General features: G+C 40.3%; 1 protein-coding gene across 4 annotated transcripts in view; it reads right to left on the bottom strand.

Moving 5' to 3' along the window:
• The window catches only part of RTTN (rotatin), a 116168-nt gene that overhangs the window by 77787 nt on the left and 17810 nt on the right, over window positions 1-20571 (bottom strand). For all 4 annotated transcript variants that reach the window (XM_055559764.1, XM_055559766.1, XM_055559765.1 and 1 more), the window contains exons 11-18: window positions 17637-17807; window positions 11933-12145; window positions 10304-10416; window positions 8400-8526; window positions 6546-6671; window positions 5923-6039; window positions 4957-5096; window positions 1010-1181 (exon numbers count right to left, since the gene is read on the bottom strand). In XM_055559764.1, coding sequence (XP_055415739.1) covers window positions 1010-1181; window positions 4957-5096; window positions 5923-6039; window positions 6546-6671; window positions 8400-8526; window positions 10304-10416; window positions 11933-12145; window positions 17637-17807 — 1179 coding nt within the window. The remainder of the gene's footprint in view (window positions 1-1009; window positions 1182-4956; window positions 5097-5922; window positions 6040-6545; window positions 6672-8399; window positions 8527-10303; window positions 10417-11932; window positions 12146-17636; window positions 17808-20571) is intronic.

The following is a 20571-nucleotide window of genomic DNA, read 5'->3' as shown; positions in this document are numbered from 1 at the left end:
ACTCAGACCACATTCTTCCATCCTCCCACCCACCGCCATCTGCAGCCCTAACATGCACTCGGGAAAGAGAGCTCTAGAACCTACTCCTTCCCCAACACCACACACAGGGCCAGGAGCGACACCAGGGGCTCAGTACACAGGACAACCCCAACAGGACCTGGTGTATGGTCCATAGAAGGTTCTCCAACCACCTGTCAGGGCCATGACATGGCCCCGAACACTCAGGTTAGGAGAACGCTGAACGTGTTTCCCCATTTTAAAAAATCCACTGTATTATGTGTGGCTCTACAGCGCTGCCACAGGCCTCAAGGGCTGGTCTAAACTTGAATAAAAACTGCCAGACTGCACACTTGGAGCCCCAGGAGAAGCTATGAAACCTGGGAATGAACCAAGGGAGATAACCGACACGAGCTGTTACTGATCCCACAGGTCCGCCATGATTCGGGTGCAGCCCTGGGCAGACAGGAGATGAAGGCTAAACCTCTGAAGAGAGGGGGAAAAGCCAAAGATTCAGAAAAAGAGATTAACAAAAATACCTCAGAACCACTGTAACATTTAAGAGAAACTACCTTTGCCTTCTATATTCTTTTCCTGTGATGAAAAGGCTGAAAAATTTTATCATAGGAATATTTTCTTTTTTGAATATTTCCAAGAGAAGAGAAAGAATAGTTTTTATGTCAGTGACATTTGTTTTTAAGAGTCATCACAGAATTTCTTTCCTCGAGATTAGCCTTATGCTGTGTTTAAGATTCTATTCAAATGAATTTGCCTTTCCAGCGTATATTCTCAATGAAAAGGGACATGATGCCTGGCATACAGTGGGCAGTCAAGAAATATCTGTTCAACAAACAAATGTATCCAGAAGCCAGAAAAAGCCAGGATACAACTTCAACTTCACACGTGAAGCTACCACTTCTCTCCCTATCTGATGTATAATGGAATAAAGAACATAACACAGACTAGATAACACAGTTATAAACAAATGAATAAACTTGAAAGTTAGAGGCACCTTAATCATCAGTTCTCTTCGGTCATCCAATTTGAGTTCAATAGGTTTTTTCACAATAAATAAATTAGTAACTCTGGAGAGAACTCTGGCATCTATTGAAGGGCGCTTGGTCTCAGACCCCTCTTCCCTTGTGAGGTGAGATGCTAAGAGCTTTAATGCCAGCACCCGGACCCTGCAGAAACAAAGTTTTTAAGTCAATATTTTGTAACATAAACTGAATATAAATGGCTAAAAAAAAAAAGTGTAGAAATTAGAAAGGTCCATAATCACAAAGAATTATTACAAATCAACACAAGTATCAGCTATGCTTATGCTTCCTTTGTGGATTAGATGGTAAAGAATCTGTTTGCAGTGCTGGAGACACAGGTTTGATCCCTGGGTTGGGATGATCCCCTGGAGAAGGAAATGGATACTCACTCTGGTACTCTTGCCTGGAGAATTCCATTGACAAAGGAGCCTGGCAGGCTACAATCCATGGGGTCACAAAGAGCAGACACGACTGAGTGACTAACACTTTCACTTTTTCATTTTCTACTATACCGAAATTATGAATGACATTTTACTTTTTCTATTAAAATATTTACTGTATGTCTACAATTATTCCTGCATTTTACATGTATAAATAGACAGCAGAAATAAAGAATAACTGATAATTACAAGAGAAGATGCAGACTCACTGTGACTGCAAAGTTCACAGTCAATATCGCCTCAACTCCAAATTAAAAATTAAAAATCCTGACTCCAGCCTCCATGTCAAGTGATCTATCTCAATCATGAAAACTATCACAGACGCAAGAACACAGTCCAGACAACAGGTCGAACCTCCAAGAGAGTAATCATATTAATAGCTAAAGTGAGATACTCGGAGTGAAATAGATCCCCTCAAATATGAAAATGCAAATACTTCCAGCTCCCATCAAAACTCTATTTTATCTGGACGATTAGCTTTAAAGCCAGTTGAGTGCGAAGGTAGAAGATTTCAAGAAAAGGCTGGCTGCTGCACACTATTAGTTGAGTTCAGTTCAGTCGCTCAGTCGTGTCTGACTCTTTGCGACCCCATGAACCACAGCACGCCAGGCCTCACTGTCCATCACCAACTGAAATGCAAAACTAGAATCATCAAGTTGACAAGCAGCAATGAGCTGAAGGATACTGAGACAGGTTCTTGAACTACATGGACACCAGGACATTCTAAGCAGTAATCCGAGTTCCAGGTTTCAGATTCCACATGGAAGACTACAGTTAAAACCTGCACACCCGCGCAGGCCTCCCTACCACAGCAAGCCTGTTTTCCGTCACCCTGAAGTCCCCACCACTGATCTCACTTTGTTACAATTAGTAATGAAGTATGACTGACATGATCTCTCTTCTCAGTTACATGCCCAGTTCTAGACAGCCCGTGTCATGTCTGTGTTGTGTGCTGCCAGGTTACAGCCAACCACGGTCCCCAGTTCAGTTCAGTCACTCAGTCGTTTCCGACTCTCTTTGCGACCCCATGAATCGCAGCACGCCAGGCCTCCCTGTCCATCACCAACTCCCAGAGTTCACTCAGACTCACATCCATCGAGTCAGTGATGCCATCAAGTCATCTCATCCTCTGTCGTCCCCTCCTCCTCCTGCCCCCAATCCCTCCCAGCATCAGAGTCTTTTCCAATGAGAAGACCATCAGAGTCTTTTCAACTCTTTGCATGAGGTGGCCAAAGTACTGGAGTTTCAGCTTTAGCATCATTCCTTCCAAAGAAATCCCAGGGCTGATCTCCTTCAGAATGGACTGGTTGGATTTCCTTGCAGTCCAAGGGACTCTCAAGAGTCTTCTCCGACACCACAATTCAAAAGCATCAATTCTTTGGCACTCAGCTTTCGTCACAGTCCAACTCTCACATCCATACATGACCACTGGAAAAACCATAGCCTTGACTAGATGGACCTTTGTTGGCAAAGTAATGTCTCTGCTTTTCAATATGCTATCTAGGTTGGTCATAACTTTTCTTCCAAGGAGTAAGTGTCTTTTATTTTTTTTATTTTATTTAACTTTACAATATTGTATTGGTTTTGCCATATATCAAAATGAATCTACCACAGGTATACATGTGTCTTTTAATTTCATGGCTACAATCACCATCTGCAGTGATTTTGGAGCCCAAAAAAATAAAGCCTGACACTGTTTCCCAAGTACTTCCCAAATCAACAGAAAGCAGGAATTTACTGTATTATGAGCAGGTACCATCTTTGAAGGGCAAATATTTGCTCCAGATGGTGTGGGAAGTCAGGTAAAGCTCCCTTTCCCCTCTGCTGTGTCACCCACATGACGCTCTTCTTTTGGGCCCATGCCCTGCATTAGTGTCTGGGGTCACTGGTGCAGGGGCAGCCACCACCCCCAGGGAAAAGGCTAGCGGGGAACACGGCAAGCATGGATCTAGGCATCTCTTCCTCTGGAGATAAACTTCGCATTTTCTTAGGTTTAGCAAGAGCACCAGTATCCGATTATTTCCCTACACTTGTTTCTTTCAATGAATATATTTTGAGCATATTTATCCCCAAGGTGGTCAATGAAGGTCTGAGGATGTAAAGATTAGCCAGTGGACAGCGTTCCTGCCTAATGGAGTTTATGGTCTGATGAGATGAGAGAGGATTAGTCAAATAATGAAAACAATTATGCACTGATTTACACTGCTTTAAGCTGTGTGTAACTGAGAATTACCTTACCCAAACCCTTGGCTCCTGGGAGGGGATCTCTAAGTCCCTAGAACGTCCTGCCTGAGAACAGTGTTTCTGTTTACCTGGAGACTTTGGGCCAGGAAAGGCGATCCGGAAATAAACATCTGTTTTGCTAAATCACCAAATTTGAGGAAGGGAGTGCTAAATGAGCATAGTAGTAATAAAGACACTGACTAGCGAGCACTTGCAGAAGCCCAATCCCGAGGAGCACACGCACACTAACCCCATCTGCCCCACCAGCTCCAGCATCACCCACAGGTTCCTCTCTGCACAATACACATGCTCTTACAATGTCCCTATTTTCCTCCTTCCATTCTCTTTATCATTTACTTTATTTCATCTACTTCCTTATTTTGTCGTCTGACTGCCTGTTTACAAAGAAGCCACTGTATCATCCTGACTAGGTAAGGGGAAAACAAAATTACCCATCGTCAAGAGAACGTCTGTCTGTGTCCCCCAGCCTTTCCAGCTGGTCCTTTCTCGTCATCACTGCTGATCCATCTGGACATTTAAGTGTTTTTTCTCTTCTTGGTGAGAGAAAATCTAACCCCTGCTACACCAAGAGAGTAACAGTAGAGTCATGCTGCACTGACCAAGAAGGAAGAAAGACAATCCTTCTCTCCTCCTCTTTTAGTTAAAATGACACACGAATGGTGGAGGAAAGGGCACTTCTTCAGTTTGCCTAGTAAGAGGACAAGCTAAACAAGATGAAAATATACCCACACGTTGGTAAGCTCCGGGAGCTGGTGATGGACAGGGAAGCCTGGCATGATGCAATCCATGGGGTTGCAGAGTCAAGACACATCTGAGCGGGTGAACAGCAACAACAGACCCTGATATGTGAGGCAACTGGTCCACCACACTTTCATGAAAAACTTTAGTTTTCAGAAAAAATATTTCATTGGAGAAGTTTCACTCCAGGAGGCTAAAGATTTCTAAAGAGAAGAAAGTGCAAACACTCTACAGTTCCTGCCATCTGCTTCTGTGCCCGGCTCCACCCCGCCTGCAACAGCGCTGTGACCAGCAGTGAGCGCAGTGGGGCCACAAAAGGGCGGGCCTGGCCACAAGGCTGGAGGAGGATGGGGCACCAAGGAAAGCGTCCACAAGACTGCCCACGGGGCCCTCTGATGAAAGCAGCACTCTCCCTGACCTTCTCTGGTTCCACACGGATTCACTCATTTCCCAGAACGCTCCCATGGCCTCGCACACTCAGAGGACCTTCTACTTACGAGGGCTTCTTCACCAGCAGGAGCCGCAGCATGGACTTCAGCCGGGTGGCAGAGGGGAGCACCCCTTCGTCGGTCTCCGGACTCTCTCTGCTGAGGTGGAGGATGCAGTTCCCCAGAGGGTCTTCAGTGTCGGCGTAGCCCTAACAGATTTCATCAAGAGGCAAGTTATGATTTGACTGTACACATAACATGCTGCTTGATTCTTTACCTTGAGAGAATAAGAAACTCTGCTGACCTGTCAGGCAACTCACAAATTTCTTTCAATTCAGTTGAATAAGGACTTTTCAAAATAACCAACATGAAGTAAGAAGCCTGCACTCAACTGTATTTAAAAAATAATACTGGAGAACTTCAGCAAAATGTGCCAACCCTCCTGACACGTGCTAATTTTTCTCCAGGAGTTGAGCTGTGGGGCTGCCCTGGATAGGGCCCCTGCAGATCTTCAGAGCTGCCCCCTGCACCCCCCACCCCGCACACACAGCGGGAGCGCCTGCAGGAAGACAGGAGCAGTCTTGCGCTGGCTGGAGGTCCCAGCTCTATCTTCTGAAGGACCACTCCCATGAGGGTGGCCTTTCCCATCTTCCCCACCTTCTCATCCAAGGGAGGGGGGCCCTGCATGCCCCTCACTCCTTTACCTGAGCCCAGAAGGGCTGCTTACAAAGCTGGCTCTCTGAGAGCTCAGTAATCAACCTATCACGCTAATCCATACATAAACAGGTAGAATCCACGAAGCCAGTTTCATTCTATCAAGTCTGCTTGAAAAGCATGGTTAGCTTTGCCTATAAGCCTTTACATGAGGCTGAGCTCTATTTCCCACAGTCGGTGCTGAAGGCCAGTGCCTCACTTCTTAACCTCACACCCAGACACACAGCACCCCAGCGTCTCTTGTCTCCCCGACAGCACGCGTTTCAACCAGCCTCGCTCACCGACCAGAAACGGCGGCCCAGGTGGGTGAGCGCAGTGTACCTGCAGCACGGGGATGACGGGGCACAGGGCCTCGATGAACTTGTTCCAGGTCGGCGCCGTCACCCTCAGTCGGCCCTGCAGCAGGTGCACCAGGATGGCCTTGGCCGCGGCGCTCACCTGCCCAACAACACGGACAGCAGTGCAGTGAGGTGGCCGCCAAGCCGTCTCACGTGCCCGGGACACTGCACGCGAAGTCCGGAGAGCTGCTACAGTCGGCACCTCTTCCCTCCGAGTTCCTGTTTCCACAGCATCATCCTACATTCTGTTCTCAACCAGTGTTTCCCCCTTTAATGGTTTCTCTTCTTATCTTTAAAGTACACTTTTCCATTGAATAAAAATGTTTCTTATGGAAATACTCGTACTATAACTACTGCATCATTCCTATGCCTTACATGAGAAACTTAGTTTGATCTGAGTTCTCTGAGAACAAGGATGTCCTATATTTTGAGCCTCATTTTTTTAAACATTTTTTAACAACAATTTAACTGAACCCACACATTAAAGACAAGTTTCTTTTTACTTTCTCATCCTACTGCCTTGTTACATTAGAATATTACCTTGATTCAGCTGAATATCTACAGAATTACTCTCTTGTATTGACACTTCCTCTTAACATGCCATACCTCATTTTTGGGGTCTTGAATGCCAAATGCAGAGATTTCATACAGAACTTTTGGGTGAAGTAGAAAATGAATTCCATTACAAAGGGAAGACACAGGTTTACTGATATTATGGATGCCTAAACATTCCTGCAAAATAATACAAAAAGTTTTTAAAAATCAGTGACACTGATTTTTCCAAAGGATTCCTCTTTTTTCTCTTTATAATTCAAATCCAATTTTAGTACTTAAGTCGCTAAAACTTTTCTTTTAACTGGTAGGAAATACAGATTCTCTTGACAAGTTTTGAGTCTGCATGACATACCTATTACAAAGTTATACTGCAATGAAACTGAAGAACAGCAGAGATAAGGAAAACATCTTAAAAGCAGGTAGAGGGGGAAAAAATACAAAGAAATTATAATTTAACTGACAGCAGACTTCTCAACAATGAGAGAAGCCTAACAAGAGCAAAGGAGTATTGGAAAAGTGCTAAGAAGAAAGAGCAGTCAATCTACAATTCTATATTCAGCTAATCAGTCATTCAGGAGTAAGATGAAATCAAGACATTTTCAAACATGCACTATCAGTTACAGACGGTTACTGAAAATACTGAAAAACTTAATTTCAGTAAAAAGTAGACCAAACCTAAATACTTAACTATAAATAAAATACATTCAAAGTAAAGAGCAGTTAAGATGAATGAACTAGGTAGATTAAATGAAAAGAACAGGCCATAAAAACGTGTACAGCATGAAATTATTTACTTTAAAAAGGCAGAAACAATAATATATATGATTTATAGAGACATGAATGTAAAACACATGGATGGGAAGGATAAACACCAACTTTTAAGAATGGTTATATTGGTGGCGAAAGGAAAGAAGCCTCAGTTGTAACTAATATTTTTATTTCCCTGAAAAAAAATGATCATAAGTAAAAATGGCAAAACATCCACATTATACCTAGATAGTACTTATAAAAGTATTGAATACAAGAGAACATTTTCAGGAGTACATGGGAACATATATATTTTTCTATATTGTACAGTGTTCTATATTTTCTATACTGTACAGTGTTCTTTTCAATATCAAAACAGTTAATATTTATGTACTGCTGCTGCTGCTGCTAAGTCGCTTCAGTCTTGTCCAACTCTGTGCGACCCCATAGACGGCAGCCTACCAGGCTCCCCTGTCCCTGGGATTCTCCAGGCAAGAACACTGGAGTGGGTTGCCATTTCCTTCTCCAGTGCGTGAAAGTGAAAAGTGAAAGTGAAGTCGCTCAGTCGTGTCCGACTCTTAGCGACCCCATGGATTGCAGCCTAACAGGCTCCTCCGTCCATGGGATTTTCCAAGCAAGAGTACTGGAGTGGGGTGTCATTGCATTCTCCGAATTCAGATGCTAGACTTACCAAGTTTACAGTTACAGAATTTAATAGTATAAAGTTTTTAGAGTTGACTAACAATTTTTGGGGGCTTCCCAGGAGGGTGCTAATGGTAAAGAACCTGCCTGCCAGTGTAGGAGACTTAAGAGACATGGGTTCAATCCTCGTGTCGGGAAGATCTCCTGAAGGAGGACACAGTAATCCACTGAAGGAGGGCAAGTAAGTATTCTTGCCTGGAGAATCCCAAGGACAGAGGAGCCTGGCGGGCTATGGTCCACAGGGTCGCAAAGAGTCAGACACGACTGAAGTGACTTAGCGCACACATGCACACACATAGCCCACATGCAATATTATCAATTTTTTAGAGTTGACTAATAATTACCATCTATTTTTATGGTAATAATTCTTAGTTTTAGTGTTATAATAAGAGAATCCACTGTTAATGCTTCCCCCCACCCCACAAAAAAAAACCCACAAAAACCAAAACAACCTACCTTAACAATTTCCAGACAGCAGTGGTAAGTTTCAACTTTTACTTGTAGCAAAGGGTGAGACAACATCCGCAGAAACACCTTCTGACTTTCTCCTTGTAGTAAAGGACTGGCCTGCACGGATTTCCAGCTAGTAGGAAGGTAAACATCCAAGACGTCTAAGCCAAGTAAGTTACTAACATGACACTGAAAAACACAGTGAACGGGATTTCTTCCAATTCCTCCACCTGGGGTCTTCTTTAACCAACCCAGAATTAATATTTAGCCAAGTCTACTTGTTTAAGTAGACTTAAAACAAGTTGGGTTTCCCAGGTGACTCTGTGGTGAAAGAATCCACCTGCCAATGCAGAAGACATGGGAGATGAAAGTTCGATCCCTGCATTGGGAAGATTCCCTGGAGAAGGAAATGGCAACCCACTCCAGCATTCTTGCCTGGGAAATCCCATGCTTAGAGGAGCCTGGTGGGCTACAGTGCATGCAGGTAGCAAAGAGTCAGACACGACTGAGGCAACTTAGCACATGACTTGCTTTAAGAAAGAGAGTATTCTCTCTTAAAGAGTACAAAAAAAAAGTCTTTAGAAAATTATATTTAGAATGTAAAATAGTACAGCCATTATGTAAAACGGTACAGAAGTTCTCAAAAAACTAAAAATAGAACCATTGTATGAGCCAGCAGTCCCACTGTTAAGTATGTTACCAAAGGGAATGACATCAGTTTCTCAAAGAGATATCTGCAGTCCCTTGCTCACTCTAGAATTATTCACAATAGCCAATACATGAAAACAATCAGTGTTTAAATATACACAATGGAATACTGCTGTTGTTTAGTCCCTAAGTCACGTCCAGCTCTCTGCAACCCCATGGACTGTAGCCCACCAGGCTCCTCTGTCCATGGGGTCTCTAGGCAAGGATACTGGAGTGGGTTGCCATTTCCTTCTCTACGGGGTCTTCCTGAGCCAGGGATTAAACCTGTGTCTCCTGCACTGGCAAGCAGATTCTTTACCACTGAGCCACCAGGGAAGCCCCCTAATGGAATACCATTCAGCCTGAAAAAAGAAGGAAATCCTATCATTTGTGACAATACAGACGAAGCTGAATGACATGCTAAGTGGCATGGGCCAAAATACAGAAAAACAAATACTGTATGATCTGACCTATATGTGGAATCTACAAAAGTCAACTCATAGGAGCAGAATGTAGAACTGGTGATTGCCAGGGACAGGATGAAATGCAGAGATGTGGGTCCAAGGACACAAGATTTCAGTTACACAGGGCAGGTAAGTTCTGGGGACCATGGTTAATAATGCTGTCTTGTACACTTGATATGTAGTAAGAGTAAATCTTCAATGTAGTTCTCACCAGATAATTATGTGAGGTGACTGACTTGACAGAGCAGGACAGAGATAGAAAAATAAATTCCATATTTAATGGATATTTATCACCATGGAATTTACTCTATCCAAAAGCAATGAAAATACTAGGTTTTAAAGCAAACTCTGCTCCAATGTCCCCAAAATAAACTAATCAATGCATTATGCTTTCCAAAAATCTATATAAAAGATAGGAATAATGAAACGTACATTTAAAAAACCCTCAATTCAAGTTATTAATTACAATGTTAAAGATAAATTAACAAATTTGAACACTTATTTGGAAAGACATCAAAAAGTATAAAAATCTAAGGATAATTAATGTTGATTACAAACATGACATTTCTAGTTTACTGCTGAAGAAAACATTTAACTCTCTAATGCAGCTATACACGCACAGTTTAAAAATCAGAACATATAAAAGCAATTTAAACGAAAAAATAACAAGACTGAAAGCCAGTTTCATTTTCATTGTCCCTAAACTTACACACACACACATACCATATAATAATATAATAATATTAAGAAAAAAATTACATTTTTGAACAAATGGAGATGACTTCCTTTATTAGGGGGAAATGCTGATGGTAGGAAAAGCTACGTAAGGCTTGATCTGCAAGCTCCACTAACTCGAAGAGATTCTTTTCTCCCTAAAAAAGAAGCAGAATGCAACAGTAAATGTCAAGGTCATACACAGTAAGATTCTCAACAGCTAACAAAGCAGCTTCAAGAAACTGGATCATCCAGAGGCCCTGAGCCTGTTCACATTTACTTAAGTCAACCGTCTCCACAAGCAGACCAAAAAGGTCAGCCTCAGAGGAAAAATGAGGAGAAAATGCCCAACTCAACACCACCTGAGATTTTTTTCTATTTACCTCTGAGTGGCATGTTCCTTGATGGCTCGATTGTGCCCTTGTCTCCCTATTAACTGCAGCTCAAGGCAGGACTCGTGTATTTTAAGATCTACCTCCCCCTTCTAACATCCTGACAGGTTCTAGGAAAACAGGGTACGATCAATACATGTGTGATTAACTAGCCATGCAAAATGCCATAGGAATAATTCAACTAAACAGCAATTCAAAATTCTGTCATGGAGGAAACAAGATATAGTGGCATAAAGATGAAAGGAAAAGAAAATAAAAATAAACAATAATTGGTAAATAAGGAAAATTTAAAGTATGAGGTTCCCAAAAAGTCCACTGTAGGGGCCAAAAGGAGTAACAATTTTGCTCCTACTTTTTCAAAATCTTCAGGACCCATTTTGATATTTCAGACAGTAAACAACTATTGAAGCAATGTCTATTTTAAGACTCATTAACACTTTCATTTGGAGAAGGCAATGGCACCCCACTCCAGTACTCTTGCCTGGAGAATCCCATGGACGGAGGAGCCTGGTAGGCTGCGGTCCATGGGGTCGCTAAGAGTCGGACATGTCTGAGCAACTTCACTTTCACTTTTCACTTTCATGCATTGGAGAAGGAAATGGCAACCCACTACAGTGTTCTTGCCTGGAGAATCCCAGGGACGGGGGAGCCTGGTAGGCTGCCGTCTATGGGGTTGCACAGAGTTGGACACAACTAAAGTGACTTAGCATAGCAACGCTTTCATTTAGAAAGTGCTACTTATATTTATGTTATTTAGATAACATACTAAATAATATCCTAAAAGGGATAAATAACAAATACATAATTACTACTGTAACAGGGTACCAAAAGTAGACCTTCTACCTTAAAATGCTGTTCATAATTTTATTTAACAAAAGAACAAGCTCTTTATATAAATAAATAAAGATCTATAAAATATTAAGGGAAAAATATGTCTACAAATAAGCACTAAATTTTCCCTTCTAATTCTGTTTATGTCACCTGTCACACTGTCCACACACACTAAACCATTTCAAAGAGGAACTCAATCTAATCAAGATATTGATTATAATTGTTTTAAAAAATACCACTGGTCTCATGAAAATACACCATTCATTAATCAAATCTTCATTTTATTTTATATAAATCGTATCCTTAATCTTATAATTGGGCCATTAAGTAATAATGAATCCTACCCCAAAGAATTCAATTGTTAAATGTCCATCAGTTTGAAAACTATAGGTTGAATTTTCTAAACATTTTATCAAAGGAATTTTAAAGAGACGTTAACAAAACTTTTTACCTCCTTCCCAACATCAGACAGGAAGTTACAGGTACACTCAATTGAATAAGCGGCCTCTGCAGTTCGTTTATAAATACTGTAGTTTTCAGAATTCAGCTGTTCCAAATAGGCCACAACAGCTTCGTGAATGTTTGGATATTCCAAAGAAATAGGCATGTCCAAAGAAATAAAAAATAATGCTGCTGACATAGGCTCCGGTAAAAAGCGGCTTGCCTTGATAAATTAAAAAAAAAAAATTAACCACTGTCAGATAAATACAGTAAACTATAATCTTAATGCACTTCAACTTTTTTTTAGTAATTTTCTATCACAAAATCCATGCTTTTCCAAAGAAAATTCTATCCCCCAAGACTTAATTTACCTCTACACTTTTGTTCAATGCAATTTTTTCTAAGCCCAAAATATCCCAAGTCCAAATTTCAACTCCTTTCCAAAGCCTGGGGTCCGGGATACCTCCCCTTCCCCACAGCAACCCTTAGCATTCCTCTCCCCGGAGCCCACACCTTGTTCATGCTGAACAGGAGAGAGCTGAAGAGAAGGCACCAGGCCTCCCTCTCTAAGTATCCCGTGCAGGCGCACACAGATGGTCAGGAAAAAATGCAGTAAACCCCTGAGGAGACAGCCCAGAGCTTATTAACTACACACTGAATTGAATAACACTAAATTAAGGACTTTCCCAGTGGCTCAGATGGTAAAGCATCTGCCTACCATGCGGGAGACCTGGGTTCAATCCTTGGGTTGGGAAGATCCCCTGGAGAAGGAAATGGCACCCCACTCCAGTATTCTTGCCTGGAGACTCCCATGGACGGAGGAACTTGGTAGGCTACAGTCCATGGGGTCGCAAAGAGTCAGACACGACTGAGCTTAAAGATAAATCAAGTATAACTATACACTGATTTGAACAGAAATTAATTTCTATTTGGTTTTGTGTTTTAGAAGAGAAAGAAGAAATTCAACATAATATTTAATACAGTTCTAGAACACTCAAAAAAATTGACCTTTAATTAGTATAAAATCAAGGGGCCCATTTTATAACTTCATTGATTTAAAACTAAGAAAACTCTGTTAGATTTTTTCTTTTAATGATTCTAGCTTTGTGATAGGATGCTATGCATCAACTAATGAAAAGAACTGAAAACTCAACATTCAGAGAAAACCATTTGAGAAGAGCTCAGTACTATGCTGCCTTTATTTTAGCAGGTTTGGTCATAATATTTTCATGGATAACATATTTTAAGGATAATTATTAACCGTCTGAAGGCCTAAGAGCTAAATCAGCTAAACAATGCTTTTACATGAAATAAAGTTGCCAAATGAAAGTCAAAAACTAAAGGAATCAAAATTTTATGTTACTGAGCATGGAAAAAAAAAAAAAAAACCTATTAAGATAGCAGCCATTACAAAGTCAAGAGAAATTTCTCTTATTCTGTGAAGAACACTCCTAATGGAAAGAGAGAGAAACTAAATTACCTCTTGACTAATTATTTGCTCCCTTGGCTAACGCTCCTTGAGCCCCCACTGTGTGTGGGCTCCCTGAGCCCCCACTGTACGCGGGCACCATTTCAGCTCCTAGGGACACAGAGGGAAGAGACAGAACCTCTGCCCTCACAAAGTTAACATTCCAGCGGAGAAAGCAAAGAGTAAGCCACACTTGTCAGGTGCGGCTGGGAGTGCTGAGAAAATTCTCAAAACAGGAGACAGGAAGGATGGACAGGGACCGAGGAGTGACAGGAGGGGGCGCAGACAAGGCAACATGTAAGTGGAGACCTGGGAGTCAGGAGCCATGTGGACATCTGAGGGAAAAGCAGTCACAGCGCAGGGAACAGCAAGTACAAAGGCTCAGACATGGAGCATCTTTGGCAGCAAGCAGGCCAGTGGAGCTAGCGCAGGGCGATGGCCTCCGGGGGCAGTGGTGCCAGATCAGGGAAGGCTTCAGATCATCAAAAGGACTTGTCCTCCGAGGGGGCACTGGAAGGTTTCGGGCAAACATCATGATCAGTCCAAACGAACAGGTGGGAAAGGGCAATGGTGGAAGCTGAGAGACCAAGGAGGAGGTCACTACAACAACCCAGGCAAGACGGGGTGGCGGCTTCAGCTCAGGCAGTAGCAGCGGGAGTGGTGACAACTACTCAGGTTCTGGACCGATGACCAAAGGAAAAAGACACTTTGTCCAGGGATCGGACCTAAGTGTATGAGAGACAGGAATCAAGAATGCCTGTGAGGTTTTCTCATGATCAACTACCAACTAGAATGAAAGTGTCCTTTACTGAGATGGGAAGACCACAGGGAGAACACACTTGGGAGGGAAGCGAAGAACCAGGCTTGGGACCTGTTAAGCTGGAGATATGAACGGTCAAGGGAAGATGTAAGAAGGATATAGGATATACATAGGACTTTGGGGTTCAGACGACACATGTGGTCTGGAAATATAAGTTTGGGAGGTGTCCCCAAATAAATGGCATTTAAAGACTCAAAATGGGATGACATTTCATGAGGGGCATAGCCAGTCTTGGGGTTCTGCCTCTTTAAGAGGTTAGGAAGACAGAGAGGAATTAGCAAAAAAGACTGAGTGAGGTGGACACTGAGCTGAGATAGTAAATCTTAGTGGATCAACTCCAAAGACGCTGTGTTCTAGTTTAAAAGAGCTTTCTCTGACTTTAGGCACAAAAATATAAATAGCTGACATGAGGATTAAACAAGTAGAAAATGTGGTATATCCCATTCAATAAATATTAATTTCCTCTCTTTCCTCTTCTCATCCATCACTCAGGAATTCTGACATTTTCATTCTACATTCCTACATCTGAAATTCATCTCAGGAACTCAGAGCACCAAGGGAAGGGCGTACATTTAATCCTCGCAAGGGCCAGAGGGCCTGTCACAGTTTACACCCCAGACTGGAGACAGCAGTCCTCCAAGCATTAGTCACGTGTCAGTGAGGTGGGACTAAAACTGAAGATATTCCAGTGGAATGCCATTACCACCATTAGGTAGAAAAGAGTCAGCATCATTTGTTTCACCAATTTGATCTAACCAAGCATAGCATTTTTCATAAGATTACCCATGCCTCCTTTTAACCTGTAAGTGGATATTCGCCAAATTCATCCAAAAACCAGCAATTATCAATTTCAAAAAAGGTCTTCCAGGGCATTCTGTCAAAATTTCCAAATTCAGGAAATCCTTACATAGAGTCATACTATCGTTTTCCAACTTCCAATTACATATTTGGTAAGTGGCAACTCATATATTTAAAAGCTACTTTCAGTGTAGAAAGTTTCAGAGTTCAGATTCAAGTTCAGTTTCTGGTGGGCTAGCAACAGGCAGAGGGCAGCAAAACCTTGTATTTTTATCAATTAAAGGACAATTTTAACAGCAACAGAAGAGCAGTTTTGTTTAAATTTCACTTTAAAGTTCTCAAAGCAATTATAACCATCTATAAGCTGATACTTTTATTATAATCTCTTCATTGACCCATTTACTGCTCTAATGAAGTTCCAAGCTATATATTTAAAAGAGCTACCAAAAATTGCAGATATTGATTTGCCTTCAAAAACAAGAAAAGTAAGTATCTGAAGAAAAAAAAAAGTCATGGAGAGTTGGCTTTATATTATTCTATTCAAATAAAATAAATTACTGATTTGTATTTTAATTGATAAGCATATAGATGAAAAACATCTATAATCAAAAAAGCAAAAATTAAGCTCTATGGTACAACTAACAAGTAACTTTTCCAACAACATTCAACATATAGAATGTTGAATCTGGTAACACCTAATAAGTTACTGTAGCACTACTAAGTTTTCAGTTATATGATATTATCATATAAAGTGAGACACCTATATTTTAAATGCAATTCCAGTCTTTTATGACTAAAATCCTTCAAATTATGTTTATGCTTTGGAATTTATTAAATTAAAAGATGCTTGCTCCTTGGAAGAAATGTTATGACAAACCTAGACACCGTATTAAAAAGCAGAGACATCACTTTGCTGACAAAGGTACATACAATCAAAGCTAAGACTTATCCAGTAGTCATGTACAGATGTGAATGTTGACCATAAAGAAGGCTGAGTGCTGAAGAATTGATGCTTATGAACTGTGGTGCTGGAGAAGACTCTTGAGAGTCCCTTGGACTGCAAGGAGAACAAACCAGTCAATCCTAAAGGGAATCAACCATGAATATTCATTGGAAGGACTGATGCTGAAGCTGAAGCTCCAATACTTTGGCCACCTGATGCAAAGAACTGACTCACTGGAAAAGACCCTGATCCTGGGAAAGACTGAGGACAGGAGGTGAAGAGGGTAACAGAGATGGCTGAAAGGCATCACTGACTTAATGGACATGAGTTTGAGCAAACTCCAGAAAATAGCGAAGGACAGGGAAGCCTGGCATGCTGCAGTCCATGGGATCACAAAGAATCAGACATGACTGAGTGACTAAACAACAACAAATGCCTTGGAAAATTATCACTCTTTAACAGTGTTATGCTTTTCAGAAATATAATGACTAATAAATAAAAGTTAAAAATTAAAATCAACAGAAATGATGTTACTTTTCCCTAAAGCAAAATACTATATTTAAAATTTAATGTTTTATTTTGATTTTCCCAGATGGCCTGATAATATATTACATATATTGCATACGTGTTATTAAATGGAGTTTAGACTACATGCTCTGCAGATTCTAGAAACCAAAAGGGAAAGTACCTATAACAAAGGACAACAAAAGACACCGGAAACAGTTCTTTAGCTACATTAATTTCTCCCATACCTTCAGCTAAGCATGATGCTACACCCTTCTTTCTGCAGTTAAGCCCACTGCACAACACTTGCATATGAGTCATTTGAGATATTTTTACTACTAACATTCAAACGCAGAGATATATCCTCCAATTAAAAGTACAGTCAATAAGGGGACTTAAAAGAAACAGTCATGCTGATTAAAATCACATTTAACATACAGTCACATAATGGAGAAGTATTTTGTGATACAAATTAACAACCTGCTACAAGCAACAACAAGGATGAATCTCAAAAAAACATCTTGAGCGAGTAAACACTTTGTAAGTCTATTTATATAAAGTTCAAAAACAGACAAAGTCTTCTATGGTGACAGATGTCAGAAAGGAGTTTAGCTGGGGGTGGGGGTGAGGGCAGGAGAGATAAAGGACAGGAGTGGGCGGTGAAATGCTGGCCGTGCTCTACCTCATGTTTTTGGGGGGGTGGTTACTTTTTAAATAGAGATATAGTCACTTAGAATGAAGGCAAAAGGAGAAGGGGGCAGCAGAGGATGAGATGGAGAGACAGCATCACCAACTCAGTGGACATGAATCTGAGCAAACTCTAGGAGACGGTGAAGGACAGGGGAGCCTGGCGTGCTGCAGTCCATGCGGCTGCAGTCAGACACGACTTAGTGACTGAACAACAAGTTGTTACTTACTAGTCACTTAGTAAGAATGGACTTTTCTAAACATGCTTCACAAGAATTTTTAAAAATCACCTTAAAAAAAAAAAGAACTTTACAAAATGAGTGCTTTTTTCTATCAACTGATTTGTCAAAACTAGTAAAATATGTTAAAATTAGCCATTTCTCAACTTCTGCATTTCCAGTAAAATCTCTGTACAGTGTGAAATGATCAGAAGGAATTACAACAGGGACTGTAACACCCGGTAAACTACAAATAAGCCACACTACCCGCCTTACCTTTTCCACAGGGAGCAGCGTCTGCAGGAGCCGGACGGCAAACAGCGAGATGCTGACAAAGGCCATCCTGTGGTGCACGACCAGCGCCTCCGGCTGCTCCAGACTGACGCTGCTTTTATGGTAGCACACGGTGTCTCCAAGGGACGCCAACACCACGAGCAGCTTCTCTTTCTGCAAACGTTTAAACACCAATCAGGGGACCACAGTCAACTGCAAGGGCCAGTATGCAAACGTCATGGAGAATGACATAAAATGTTATCATTAAATAACTCAAATGTATTCCTCCCAGTAAGAATAAACAAGATTCTTTTAATGGTAGGAGAGAATAAGCAGCACACCTAAATTTTTTAAAAGCTACAAGTTTTAAGAAATTAACATGATGAACTCTAATAATAAATAAACAAAATATAAAACCTTAACGGACCATAAATTCCTCCTAGTTTCTCGTGCTTAATTGTTTCAACTTTCAACATTACATATAAACCTCTCATCCAGTAACTTACTGGACTTATTGTCTCCTGAACACAGTGGTAAGATTGTGGGGGAAAAGGCACTAGTTTTAGAGACGTGATCTCTGCCCTCAAAGGGATCCCAAATTTACTTAAGACATGAAACAGGTAGAGACAAATAATTTTTTAAAAAATGAAACATTAAATTATATAATCTCTCTTCAGGTAACAAGGCCAATTCAGAGCAAATGTCCCACCATCATAAATTTCTAGATAGCTTACGACTCCAATAGTAGTTGTACCTTTTAAACTGAAAGGTATGCATCAAGTATGAAGAGAAAGGTAAAATACGTTAGACAAGACCGGCAAATCATAACAACATGCGTCTATAAACGTCCTGCTAAAAGGACAGCATTAGGAGGTGGGAGAAGAAAAAAAAACACTGTGTTTCTCATCTCAACTTTCCATGGAAAAGATATGAAAACTAAAATGAAAAATTATTTATATAAAGTAAACCTGTTACATGGATCATTCGATAAATCTAAAATATGGCACCAAAAAAAACCCACCTACAAGACAGAAACAGACTCACAGACAAGAGAACAGACTTGTGGTTGTCGCAGGGGAAGCCAGCAAGAAAAGGGATGGAATGAGAGTCTGGGGTTGGCAGATGCAAACTATTACATTTAGAATGCATAAACAACAAGGTTTTGGTGTACAGCACAGGGAACTATATTAAATATCCTGTGATAAGCCATAATGGAAAAGATTATTGAAAAAAAGAAAGTATATATGTGTATAACAAAACTACTTTGCTGTGTAGCAAAGATTTGAACAATACTGTATATCAACTACACTTCAATTAAAAAAATTAGTGTACTGAAATATGAACAAAATCTCTAAGGTATAAATAATGAATAATTCAGAACAAAAGGATTCGATAAAGTGACAACTGTCTATTGATGAAATGTGTAATAGAGAGTAAAGACGCAACACGAATGAGTCTTTGTGGTCTGAATAATACAAATATCAAGCAAAACCTGAAGTTGGATTATAGGTTTTAAGTCAATCTTTTTCAGCTTAATAAATTAAACAGACATAAACTTTGGTTCAGTTACCCTTCTTGAGCCCTTACTGGATACCAAGCCCCTCTCTCTAGAATCTTTCACAATCCTCGCAATTGCACTTGAACTTCAACCAGCAACTCTTCTAACAAACCGGGAAACCTAAGGCACCAGCTCACAGCAGGTCAGGCGGGAGTGTAGAAGGAATGAGTAATAAAGGAGCAAAGACTGCTTTTCGTGACGTTGAGTGACAGCAGTGACAGAGAGGAAAAGGGCAGAAGTTGAAGACAAGCAGCCCCAGGAGTCTGGAGTCAGCTGGCACGGGCAGCAGAGCCTCACTCCGTGAGCCTCACTTACCAGGCAAATAAGGGAAAATAAACACAACTTCCTAGGGAGGCAGAGGAGAGATGACATCCTTCAGGTCTTCTAACATTTACAAACACTTATCAATAAATTTTTAATTTTAACAAAATATAACAATTTCAGTGAAAATATTTTATTTGCTTCAAGTGAAATAAAAATATTCAATTTATAGAGAAAAAAATTTCTTCGACTATGCTTACACAAACTGAGTTATGGAATTTCATGAGTGTTATTAGCAATATTTGAAAAGCTTTAGAGAATTTATTACACATCTTCAGGTATTCAATTACTGAACTGCTCAAATTTTTTATTTTGTTCCTTTAATGACACAACAAAAATATACCTCTGTTTTCTTTTTAAACTTTGCAAAAGGACATTAAGAAATTCTACTTAATTGTCTGCTTCTATTAATATATAGCCCAAAGGAATGAGATTTTTTTTTCCTAGGGAGCATTTTTTTCCTTTTAAATAAGTAGATCAAATATAATTTCAAGCAGTACTGTTTTATTTAACATTTCTAACATACCAATTGGCTCTTGTACATCAGATTTAACCTTTAAAGTAAAAATAATTCATTGAATCATAAAAGATCAGCAGCCAAAAGTTAAAACTGAATGACTAACTTTTACAGATAAATGTTCTGGCCAAGAAATTCAAGCTATTTTAAGAAGCAACTGATAAAACATTCTTCACACTTCTCAGGAAAAACTCACTTGTTGAAAATCTTCAATATGTGAAAATCTTCTAAAAGTACTACAAAATAGTGGGATAACCTTAAGAACTATCAGAAAACTAAGATTAAGAACTATAATCCCTATTTTATAAACAAGGAAATTGAAGGACATGAAACAATTTATTAAACCTATTGTAAAAGATTTAAATCCTTCTTCTTCTCAAGAGATTTGTGTATATAAAAAAATTGGGGGAGTTCTTCACACATAGATACTGGTATAAAGTAAAACATCAGGCTTTTGTTTTTCTGTTTTAATGTCTATGCACAAGGATTTCAAGCAGCCTACAGCAAAGTTTAATAAAATGTAGACAGATCTAGGTAGGTCA

Source organism: Bubalus kerabau, chromosome 21, assembly GCF_029407905.1.
Source record: "Bubalus kerabau isolate K-KA32 ecotype Philippines breed swamp buffalo chromosome 21, PCC_UOA_SB_1v2, whole genome shotgun sequence".
NCBI classification, from domain to species: Eukaryota; Metazoa; Chordata; class Mammalia; order Artiodactyla; family Bovidae; genus Bubalus; species Bubalus kerabau.
The sequence above is the reverse complement of the archived record's forward strand: the minus strand, read 5'-3'. Positions and strand labels throughout refer to the sequence as shown.